This window comes from Pinus tabuliformis, chromosome J (assembly GCF_031772625.1).
Source record: "Pinus tabuliformis cultivar Carrire ecotype Pingquan chromosome J, CPIR1, whole genome shotgun sequence".
NCBI classification, from domain to species: Eukaryota; Viridiplantae; Streptophyta; class Pinopsida; order Pinales; family Pinaceae; genus Pinus; species Pinus tabuliformis.
In genome coordinates this window covers 72942574-72954992 of record NC_142295.1, presented here as the reverse complement: position 1 = coordinate 72954992, position 12419 = coordinate 72942574, and the positions used below count along the sequence as shown (strand labels likewise).

The window sequence follows — 12419 nt, the reverse complement described above, 5'->3', positions numbered from 1 at the left end:
GAATCAGAGATCGAAGCAGTGAGAGAGGAGCAGAGACAGTGAAGTTGGAGGAATATTTCCAGATCCGGTGAGTACATTTGCAGAGAGGCAGAAGAGAAACAAAGAGGCTGACGTTGGGGCAACTGAGTAGCCTCTAGAGGCAATTTGATTCTATTGGGGAAGCCTAGTTTCAGTGCCAGAAGCTGGACAAAGGTTCCAAGGGCCAGGAGAAACATTTTCCCAAACAACAACGAACTAGATGGCTTGAGGAGATGCTGATTCGAACTAAGTGCAAAAGGGACTGCGCTAAGGTGACACAATAGTTGCACAAAGCCAGTTTGGACGGCTCACATGGAGCTGAGGTCGGAGCCCGGATTTGTCAATGGGGTGAGGAAATTTCCTCACTATATTCTTTATAGTATTTTCTTTGCAAGATTTCCAGTATTCGGCATCCAGATTGTACTCAAATTATTTCACTATTGCTTAATAATAAAACCCTCAACTGTTGCACCGATTTTCCCAAGTTGGGTTTTTCCGGGTACTTTTGTCCAAAAATAACTATGTTATTTTTATGTGTGTGCTAGTATTTCTTCCAGCGTTTATTCTTCCGCATTTTTATATGTGTATATCGCAGTGCAATTTATTCAGCATTTGTTGTAGCAAAAAACAAATAAATTATTAAATTAAATTAACAATTAGGAGAATAATTTCCAGTTGCTACAATAGGATTTCAATTTTGGAATTTTCACAACTAATAGGAGGTATGATCAATATGGCATGCCCAAGGTAATCCATATTTACCATTTTCCATCTCTTCCTTATAGTCACTTCCATTCTTTGGGTTCATTGTCATTGGTCATTGGGATTGGCACCTTATATCCACATATTTGAGTCAGGGCCCAGAAACTTTGCCATCAGACATTGATGCAACTGAAAGAAGGATCATAAAAGCAAATAAAGCCACAAATGAAAAAAAACAATAAGATGGATGGAACATATAATAAGCACATGGACAAGAGCATAGCATGAGCCATACCCTGTAAAATCCCCAATTTTGATTTTCAACATTAGAGATGAGTTTGGGGAAAGGACGCAATTCCGGCACAGGGAATTAGGAGGAAAAGAGAATATTGCGGCTCTAGAGGAAAGTGGGGACCACAAGAAAGAGAAATTCGATCCAAGGAGGGAACTCACACTCTTGGAAGAGAGGAAAGAGAAGGGAGTGTGAATTAGGAGAGAGAGAGAGAGTGGGGACCACATGGAGAGAAGGAACCACAAATTATGAATAGAGCAAGAGGCACTCATTTTGTTCATTCATTCATCTATTCAGAAACTTGTCTTTGACATAGCACGCTTGAGCGAAAGCCAATTCTGCAAGTGTTGTTTAGCACACGAGTGTCTCCGAGCGGAGATCTCAACCCTTGCTTCGGTGGACTTCAAGTGCCAGCCCAAGGAGGGAGTTCCATCATTTTTCGATTGTTCCAATAGTGGGAGTGCGAGTTTGTGTGGAGGAGACACTAGCAGCAGCGCAGGGACTGTGCAGTGCTTGGAGGAGACACACTTGGGAGTTGAGGAGTGAAGGGAGTTTGGGGCTAAAACTTGAGGTGGAGTTCAAGAAAGTGTTTTGGGGGCTTTTTCCAGCATTTTGGCGGAGCAGCAAATGCAACATTTGCTACCAGCTACATCTTTTACTTGTGGAGGAGAGCCAAGCATTTGGGATCAATTTTGGAGCGTCAAAACTAAGAAAACCCCTTTCTGGGTTTTTCTAGGTTTTTGACAAGGACCTCAGAAATTTTTTGGGCAGATTTGAGGGGTCAGACAGGGGCCTCAATCCAAGCAACAGCTAGAGAAGCTAGGAGAAATTTGGGCCGAAATTCCGAGGTCAACATTTGGCCAATTCCTTCGTGGGTTTTTGTGGGTTATTGGTGGAGAGGCTGGGGTTAATTTTCCGGAATTTTCTGAGCACCAGAGGATTCCCTAGCAACAGATCTTCACACCCAACAGTGTATTTCTAGGCAGTTCAATGCAGAGCCAGGAGATAGAGCAGCAACATATTTGATGGGTACTTATTATTATTCATTTGGGCTTAGCTAGCTTGCCTTGAGCAAGCCCAGGTGCACTCTTTCCAACACCTCATTGTACCCTCTTCATATTATAATAAAATGGCTCAGCAGTGTAGTTTTTGGCTTTAAAATGGTGTTCTGATGCTTGAGTATTTTTTTGTGTGTTTTTGGTTACGTTTGTTTTGTTTATCATTGCATATTTCCATTAGGAATATTACAGTGATATCAGAGCCATAATCTTGGCTCAACCTGTGGGAAACCCTTCGTTCCATATAAGACCTAATAAAAAAAATAAAAAAAAACTGAAAAATCATGGATCCAAAGAAAGGTTAGAATCAAACAACATGGCAGTAACCTTGAATGAGGTGATTAGGATGCAACAAATGATGATTGATGTGGGGGAGAAGTTGATTCATTCCACAATTGGGAATCCAGACATGATTGCAACTGATGTGGAGTTATTGGGAGCAAACTAGAGGGCATACCAATCATTGGGTCATGGCATTCAGGCATCCCTCTCTTTTTGGGAGTTTTGTGAACTAAGAGGCATGCACAAACCAATGGAGATTCAGTGGAATTTTGTGGGGATGATGAGGAGGATTAAGGAAGAAGACGAGAGAGTAGTTCAAGGAGCCATGGTTGGCAAGGAGACAGTTGAGCATACACCCGTTGATGAGATGCCATCCGTTGTTGAGGTATCCATTGATGAGGTATCCCGGGTTGTGACCGAGTTCTCAGGTGATAGTAGCGCACCACAGGTTGATGAGGTGTTGGGAGCCATAGGTATAGAGGCATCCAGATCAATGACAGAGTTGTCGGACGACAGTCACCTACAGCTCACTAGTGAGCATGTCTTGCATGTTGGGTTGTCTATGGAGGAGCAATTGGAGGCTCATGTCGAGCCCATGATGGAGGAGGATGTGCAGCCATCCTTTGGGCTAGCCATTGATGAGGGGCAGCATAGAGACCACACGTTGGGATTTTAGCACAGTTCGCTTCAGAGGCGCACTGACAGGATCTACAGTGTTATCAGCCCATCCCTATGCATTGGATTGAGAGAGGCGAAGTTGTCTAGGCATACCAGAGGGGATGACCAGGTTAGCAACACTGTTGGGTCACCTTTGCTCGTTGGAGAGGGAGAGACAGAGGTACCTAGTCAGATCTCATGTGTTGACCTGGGTAGCAGGATGAGACGATCGGAGCTACACAGAGTGCAACATCCGCAAGTTGGGGTTGTTCTATGTGCAGGAATTCATGCATTCGATCCCTCTCTTGGGATTGGCTGGCAAGAGATTCTGAGTTGGTACCTTGCAGAGTGGGCTATGGAGATGGTGGTGGACCTAGGTGTAGCTCAGCAGGAGCTTCCAGGCACTAGGGATATCGACAACACAGACTGGCATTGGGTTCCGGGTGGGACTACCTATCATTTCCCAAGTATGTCGGTTGGCTACAACCTGGATGGTACAATTGGCCTAGCAATTGAGCGTGCACATTCGCTAGGGGAGTCTCAGTCAGCACCAGTGGCCAACTAGTTTATGGACAGACTCCTTTGGTTGTCTTGGTATGACGTCTATACATGGGATCATAGGGTGATCAGCATACTCTGGCAAGAGTTTGTCAGAGGAGATGGCATTGGCAGGCCACCGGACAGTGCCTTGTATGGATTTGGGGACTCTTCAATTTTGTGTTGGGCACAGAGGATGCAAAGGAGCAGCGCAGTGGTAGCATCACTGCTGACACATAGGGACATTCACTTCTCAGATCTCTCAGGGGGGATTTGGAGTGAAGATCCATTCATCGACGGGTATAGTGATGCAATGGTGGAGGTGATGATATCGATTAGGTGTGGGCTGACACGTAGAGACACAACTCTAGGCCATCACATCCAGGGATGTGTGGGAGCATCTAGTATTGAGCAGTGGACTATAGGTGGACATGGAGATGCATGGTGGTGTACCGTAGTGTGTTGGATCGCATTGTGGAGTAGGAGTGCCTTACATCACATTGAGTACACGCGGGGAGTGACTGGTGCCTTGACGCAGACAGGATGCGAGGCGGTATAGGATGGTATAGCCTTAGCCGAGGGTATCCAGTGGTGTACAAGGACAGGTTGCGGCTTACAGTGGCATGACGAAGAGTACAACGATACTTGGTGGTATGCAATGACACATGATGCAGCGCAGCGAACTCTTGGAGTGTTGCCCCCAAGGAAACTTATGGATCAGGGCATTAGGTGTACCATTGGATGTAGCTCACCTAGGAGGACATTGTTGAGCATCTCGGGACACCGTGTCTAGCGGAGACAGGGCTTCAAGGGAATTATCAGCAAATCCAAGGGGGAGAGAGTGTTGTCCGTAGGATCACTCTTGAGCATTCCGGTAGACTTTTGATCATACCCTTTAGGACATACCCGCCCATCATCCTCCAGTGTTGCATACAGTCACAGAGCGTTTGGTTGTTTCCCCTTCAAGCGTTTGGTTGTTGCATTCAGGCAGCAGGACATGGGAGGATCACCCTAGATAGTTGGATGAGACACTCCGTGTCATGAGCTAGGGGGAGACTCTTCAGTTGAGACCCTTAGTAGGTGCACGAGTTGTCATATACAGGCTTAGTGATGGCGTGGTTGATAGTCGAGGTAGCATATGTTCCACCCCTAAGCTCACACTTGAAGGACAATGGATGGTAGATTTCGTCTTCAGGAGGGTACCCAGACTCCAAGTAGTGTCCAGGTGTATCGTCAAGAGTTGGGATAGTGGATTTCTCTGCATGGTCTGGCAAGAGCAAGGCAAGTTCGCATGTGTGGGATATACTCCTGATACTTAGGGTCCACCCAAGGGATACATACAGGGGTCATAGATGAGGGTCAAATGGGTTCTAGCAAATAGCAGTGCTATGCAACGACACCCTGTGATGGACCCGGTTGGCGGGTGGATCACTCCCCTTTGTGATGAGTAGGGTCATGGCAAAGGGTGATCCAAGTCACTTGGGTTTGACACATGGGGAATCACTGAGACCTCCACGGCATGGCGAGGCAGACTTATCTTGTTATGGCTCAGGGTCGAGATTAGCAATGGAGGGGTAGATATTGGCATCATGGGGATGCCCGGGCAGGATGAGCTTGGCTCTCACAGATCATTCGCCACTAGGCCTCATGATAGGAGAATACAGTGTGCTCACAGTGGGGAGTATGTCATAATCAGAGTAGCGCAACTTCAACATGGTGAAACCATAATGAAATTAGCAAGGGACCCGATCATCACCGCTCTTCACAGCTCAATAACCTTTAGGGATGAGCTGGCTACTATAAGGGAGATCATGCAGATATTCCATTGGGCTTTAGCGAGTCACCAATGGCGTGGGGAACTTCGTTAGCATGGTAGGTGTGCCACCAAGATGATATCAGGAGAAACTCACGTGAGCGAGACATTATCTCTGCAGGGATTGGGTGATATCTTTGAGAGTATACCCCTGGAATGCATGGGATGGCCTATGTAGTAGGACAACTTCACAAGGAGTTGGGCATGGTGCCGCATTATCATGATCCCCTACTCATTGATGGTATACAAGGGACTTTTAGTACTTATACAAGGCAGGATAGTGAGTGAAGCGAGGGGAGCTTCAAGTGGGGCAAGATGGATTGGGATCCTGGTATTGAGAGATTCTTTCATGTCAGGACAGTGCAGAGACCTGGGATGACTCAGTGGTACATTTGGGACCCCAGTATTACTGATGGTGATAGGTGTGATAAGTAGACAGAGGAGGCACTGGTTCAGGCATTGCTTGAGGACAAGCAATTTTTGGAGGGGAGGACTATAATATCCCCAATTTTGATTTTCAACATTAGAGATGAGTTTGGAGAGAGGATGCAATTCCGGCACTGGGACTTAGGAGGAAAAGAGAATATTGTCGCTCTAGTGGAAAGTGGGGACCACAAGAAAGAGAAATTCGACACAAAGAGGGAACTCCCACTCTTGGAAGAGAAAGGAAAGAGAAGGGAGTGTGAATTAGGAGAGAGAGAGAGTGGGGACCACAAGGAGAGAAGGAAACACGAATTATGAACAGAGCAAGAGGCACTCATTTTGGTCATTCATTCATCTATTCAGAAACTTGTCTTTGACATAGCAAGCTTGAGTGGAAGCCAAGTTGTTGGATGTGGTCATGATCTTCTCTCGCTCACCTATTGGCAGGTTTGACTCAAAAATGGCCTCCATTTTATTAACCCACACAATAGCGTCTCCATTATCTTTACCACTGTACTTAGGTAATTCTCTTTTAATTCTTTGCTAGTCTTTTGCTGGAAATTATGTATAGTATTGACTTCCTTGGAAGTGTATTTGCGACATCTGCGATATTTCATGCATTTGCGGAATTTCATGATTTAGAAAATCTTCGCCTTCTGGAGTCTTGGGACTTTGTGTTGGTTCTTGAGTAATTAAGGGATTAAAAATTGGGTTAAATCCTCCCAATAACTGGGCTTGTATGCCTAGCAACATTCTCTCAATGTTATTTACTTTTTTAATATCGTTTGTCATTCCTTCTTGAGTCGCAATTAGCCTATTTTAGCCCTCTCCTAATTCTTCCTGCTTCTTTTCGACATTAACGAGGCACTGTTGTACTTTATTGAGTTCTTCCTGAATTTTTTTGAATTGGTATCGTCATTATTATTCCCCATTTTATTCCTTTTTTTCTTGGTGGAACCAATTTTTTATTTTATTTCTTTGATTAATTATAATAATAATAATAATATTATTATATATGTAGCATATAATTAAATTATATTATTAATTAACTATATAATTAAATTTTATAATTGTTAATTAATTATTTAATTAAAAAAAAATATATATATATATATAAAATTAATTAACTTTTTTAATTATATAATTGATCGATATATAACTTAATTAAAACTTATACATATAACCTTGTAATTGTTTGAGACTTTGAGTTATAAATCGTGACTCTGGTGGCTTTATACCCAACAACTATTGAAATTTTTTGAATGGAGCGATGCGTTGACCTGCGGCTTAGATCGATAGTACAGAGATGGTCAGCCACGACAAATTGGTGGACAGGACAAGGATGATGCGGGGTTGTCGAGTGGAAAAGGCAATAAGAGACAGGACAAAACGCGGCGGTCGAGGATGGTGAAAGAACTGAGGAGCGTATGACGACCAGGTTTGAGCAATGGGGCAGGGGAATAGAAAATACTGCTGCATCGATCAGAGGTGGTCGGAAAATTGTGGACGTGGGACAGACGTGACGGGTGAGACAGAGGAAGCTCTTTTAGCAAAGGGACGAGCAGCAGATGAAGTGGTTCAAGGGTGGGGATCGACTATAAGATGGGGGCATGAGCCGGTGGGAGCTAACAGGTGCGTATGGAACAAGGTGGTGAAACAGAGGACAGGGAAACAACAATGCGGGAGAGGAAAAACACAATGATGGCACAGACGAACAGAACGTGGAGGAAGATTGGAAGGCATCGGAAAACAATTTGCAGGAACCGAAGGCTATATAACACTGTACAAGACATAACGCCAATACGCAGGTAATTGTATGTGTAGATTCTGTATTAAGTGTAATAAGTAATTTTTGTATTATTGAAACTGAATGGTGATTACAATATTTCGTGGTGGTGTGCCTATATAGGCAATGACTGACCAGGAAGGTGAGTGGTCACCTTTTGACCTTTAGCTTTTTCATAATTAATGGGCTTTTAATTAATTAAAGTATTCAATTATTATTTATATTATTATTTAGTTAATGTTTATTTATGAATATTTTATTTATAGCGTAAAATTGTTGACTTTTGATTCTCGGTTGATGAATTGGATAATTGTAATCTCTCTGTTGAACATTTTATGACAATCTAATAAGAAAATTTTGAAGGGGCTTTTCCCTCGTGTTTGACCAAATTTGGTGTCTCTTGTTATTGCTCTTGATTGTCTTTTTTTCAGGAGAAAAAAACATAACAACTCTTGATTGTCTTCTACTGTACATTGCATTCACTGTTCCATCTACAATTGATATTTATCATTGGAAGATTAAATTTGATTTCTAATTGAAGGAGATCGCAATAGCATAGAACAATAGAAAATTAACAGAAAAGAGCACACTCCACATGAGAGCAATTTGACTTTGACTTATCCAAGGTGACTTGTACTTCAAACAAGCTTTTATTCCAGCGTGACTTGCACTTAAAGCAAGCAATTACTCAAGGGAAAGCAGGAGGTTGCTCTTTGGGTTTCTATTCTTGGATATTTCCATAGTACTCCCATTCTCATTCTAGAAGAGATGGAAAGTTGATTGAAAATGGAATTGGTTACTCTCTAGTATTCCCACTTCTCATTCTTTCACTTCCTTACTACTTCTAAGCCCTTTCATGTCAAACTATTGAGCAAAGTTATGATTGGGTGTTGGAAGTTTCCCCCATAGTGTTAATATCACTGTGTCCCCGAACATAGTGAGAGTCAAGCACTTGAGAGGTAATAGTTCATCCACTTGAGTTCTTATGGTGTGAATCTGGTAACTTTAGACCTCATATTTACAGCTTTGAAATAAAGGTGAAACTGAGGCCAATCCTTTATTGTGGATGAGTTTGACAATTTAATGTGGAACTTTCTGAATTGCTTAGCCTCAGCTCTATTGCCTAGCCAGTCAATTTTATATTTTACTTCTTTGATTCAATGCCCATTGGATGTAAGGCAATGGCCCAAAAAATACACAAAAAGAACAAATTATTTAGTATATTTTGAGTATTTTACTTGCACATCAGCAACACTTTGTTGCAGATAGAAGGTACATTATTGCAGATTTATGAAAACACAAAAATATGGAGTTCTGTAATTCCAGCAGCCTCAAGGTCTCCCCAATTCAGAATTCTCCTTGAAATCTCACTGGCAACATGCTTGAGTGATCCATGACACATCAACACCTTCCCCCACTGTTTTAAGGCCCAACACATAGGTAAAAATTTGTTGCTTGAGTTTTTCTACAATTTTCTACCATTTTTCTACAAATTTTCTGCAGTCGCGTACCTCTTTGCAATCTATGATACTATGGATTCATCTACCACACTAATGTGGCTTTCCAGAGCTACTACAGGATATCTGGCCAGATTTCTTACTACTGATTAAAGCTGCGTGACAACTATGATAAAGTGCTTTGATCTGACAGTTGTTGTCAATTGTATAAGATGCATTAGATATCAAATAGATAATGAAGTCCACACTCCGTCAATTCAATGTAAAATTTCCTCTAAGAAAAAGAACATTCTAATGATACGGTAGCTAGAGACTTTCATAATTTTCCACAATTTTTATGAAAACACTAATTCTAAGACTTTGAACTAGTATCATTTCTTTCGAATGCTTCTAGACAATGTGGTATACCTTTTCATGTCCTCTTCTATGAATGTACCTTGCATCGTAAATTAGTGCAATAGTAGGTCTCATGTGCTAAAGAGTGAAGAAATTGAAAAACCATTTAAGTTCATGTACATTTCAGTAGCATCTCCATGCACATATAAAATGAAACTAGGCAATGAAACAAACATGCTATTGAGCTTACTCACCAAACCTGGCATAAGGAACATTGGACCACCATAATCACCAGGCCAGTATCCATCTTGTGTTTGAATAGTAGAATAAAAACGTACTGCCCGAATCAGTGTAGTCTGTATTGCCTCCTCAGTGATATCACCACCAGTTTTTATTTTAACTTGAGGTGGAAGAGGAGGGAGTGGATTTTCTTTTGCAAACTGCAATATAAAATAATTAATAAGAAACAATGTGACTTGTGAAGTTACATGAAATTCTAGGGTCTTACCCATAAAAATGTTATCATCCAAAATTAAATCAATTTTAAATTGATAAAACTAATTTAGAAAAAATCATAGCATGATCACACTAATTTGTTAAAAATAAAATAAATCAATAGTGTCATCAGAGAACACTGAGATTCAGAGTAAACCAAGTGATATACAGCTTCAGTGGGCCTATTGGTTAAGAGCATGTGTTTTCTCCTAAGAGGTCATAGGTTCAAATCCAGAGAGCAGTAGAGTATGTAGTATGTACACCTTCATAGACTTTAGCAGTCAAATCGCTGCACAGAGACGGGACCCTTTTCCCACAAACAAGGGGGTCCCATACACCGATTTGGTGTCAAGCTTGATCGTGACCTTAAAATCAGATTATTATTTTTTTTTTTTCTCCTTAAAACTGAGCTAATTATATTACAAAAATGCCAAAATTACAGCAAAAATTACATCTGGGCCGAGGCCCTGTTTCTTCAGAGAGATTTTCCATGAATTAACCGTCATAGCAGAACTTGCATAGAAACCAGTTTACCTTCCTTCTGACATGTCCGACACGGTGGATACATGATGCAACACGATGGATACATAATTCGACACGGTGAATACAGAAATCGACACGGTGGATACATAATTCGACACGGTGAACATATAGACTAACACGTGGACTAACACTGTGGTGATTTTGACCGACGCTGTGAACATAAACCCCATGACAAACATGCAAAGTGAGCAAAATGAAATGGTCAGAGAGATTCATTCCTTGCCGCGATGACATGGCGTCTTCAAAGTTAATCTTCATCCGTGGTATGAGGCTCGTCCTTTGCAGGACCCTTGAGCTTTTTCGAGTCTTCCTCTTCCTGGCGCGAGCTCCTCTGAACAGGTTCACTAGGGCCGGCCTCATCCTTCTGAATTGGACGCCTGAAATCGACAGTGGGAGTCTCCATATCAACCCTCGGTACATTCACAGTTTCCAAACGTCCCCGAATATTGCTGCAATGCTCCACGGTGACCGAAACTATGAGAGTATTGTTTGCAAATGCGCAGGGGATTCTGTAACGAATGGCCGGGTGTTCCGTGTGACCACACTCCGGAATGCCCCAGCTGCCTCTTACATTGCTGCCCGGAGGCCTGTTTTGCTCAGAGGTGATCTCTACTGAAGAGGAGGGTGAAATCTCAGGCCTCTGAGAGGCAGAACGACCCCGTGACCCTCCTCTGCGACTGCTCATCCTGAGCCTTTCCCTGGACATCTGACGATTGCTTCCCACACCAGAATTCCCCTGAGAAACCTTACACCAGGCTAACACCCACTCAAATGGCTTGAAGGATTGCGGCAGAGTGGTTTGGGTTTCAACCTTAATAGCCTCCATATTCCTCGGATGCTGCAGCGCATTGAATGGCGCCTGCAGTCGACTGAACATTCCAGCGACATTCCCCTCCGCGAATACCTTATCATTCGAGCCCAATGCTTCACCCTCCGGCGAATTTAAGGGGCCTGCGTCCTGGAGTGGCGTGGCTCGTCCGGGCTGACAGCTGCCCATGTGACGAGCCACATGCCTCTTAACTCCATTAACACGCGTCATTAACTCCATTAACACCCGCATCCGGGAGAGGGAGATCTTTTTGCACCAGAGAGATGCAATCTTTCTTAAGTTGATCATCTTCAACCATATCCAGAGCACCCGAGAAATAAGTTATCGACTGAGTCACTCCTTGATTTGCCAACCGATCTGCCACCTGGTTTGCTGATCTTCTGACATGCTGGAAGGTTATGTTGTGGGGAATGAGGAGCTTTTCCTCCAGGGATTCCAGACGACTTAGCAACCTCCAACTTTTTGCAATCTTGACAGCTCTGGCTCCAGCTTGTATTCTTTTGGCTGCCTCTATTAGTATGAGCGAGTCCCCTTCAACTTCAAGGGGGGAGAGGTTATACTGTTCAGCTAAACATATTCCTTTCCATAGTCCTTCCAGCTCTGCGGCATTATTGGTGTTTTTGCCTAATGTGCCAAAATACAAGAGTATCACATCTCCTGAATGATTTCTTATGATCCCTCCAAAGCCTGCAGGGCCGGGGTTGCCTTTGGCAGCTCCGTCGAAGTTTATCTTGTAGGAGTTTAAGGCAGGAGGGGACCAGGATGAAGGAGAGGCGGATTTGAAGCAAGGGGATGTTTTTACCTTGACTAGGGGCTTGAGATCAAGATCCCATTCCTTCAGTATTCTGCATTCTTGCGGGGTCTCAGGCATATCAGTATCATTCCAGATTCGAATGGCCAAGGTTTCCTGTATATTTTGTTTGAGGATGAGCCAGAGATCATCCATGGATCGGTAAGAGTTGTTGAAAATTCGGTGGTTGCGCTCTTTCCAGAGAGTCCAGTACAGGAAGCCGGGAATGATGTTCCACAGAGAGTTTAGAATCTGGCATTTGAACGGATTTTTGGCCCAGTTTCTTATATTTTCCGTGACGTCCGCCTGTCTGGGGATTGCTCTCATATTACAATTTTCTACTTTCTTCCATATCTGTTTTGCTAGGGGGCAATCTCCCATTAGATGACTGATAGTCTCAT

The 12419-nt window shown here is 43.0% G+C and overlaps 1 protein-coding gene across 4 annotated transcripts in view; it reads right to left on the bottom strand.

Annotated features, from left to right (window-relative positions):
• LOC149225573 (cycloartenol synthase-like) overlaps positions 1-12419 on the bottom strand; it is a 529143-nt gene that overhangs the window by 436204 nt on the left and 80520 nt on the right. For all 4 annotated transcript variants that reach the window (XM_089377155.1, XM_089377157.1, XM_089377154.1 and 1 more), the window contains exon 4: positions 9616-9801. In XM_089377155.1, the coding sequence (XP_089233281.1) occupies positions 9616-9801 (186 nt within the window). The remainder of the gene's footprint in view (positions 1-9615; positions 9802-12419) is intronic.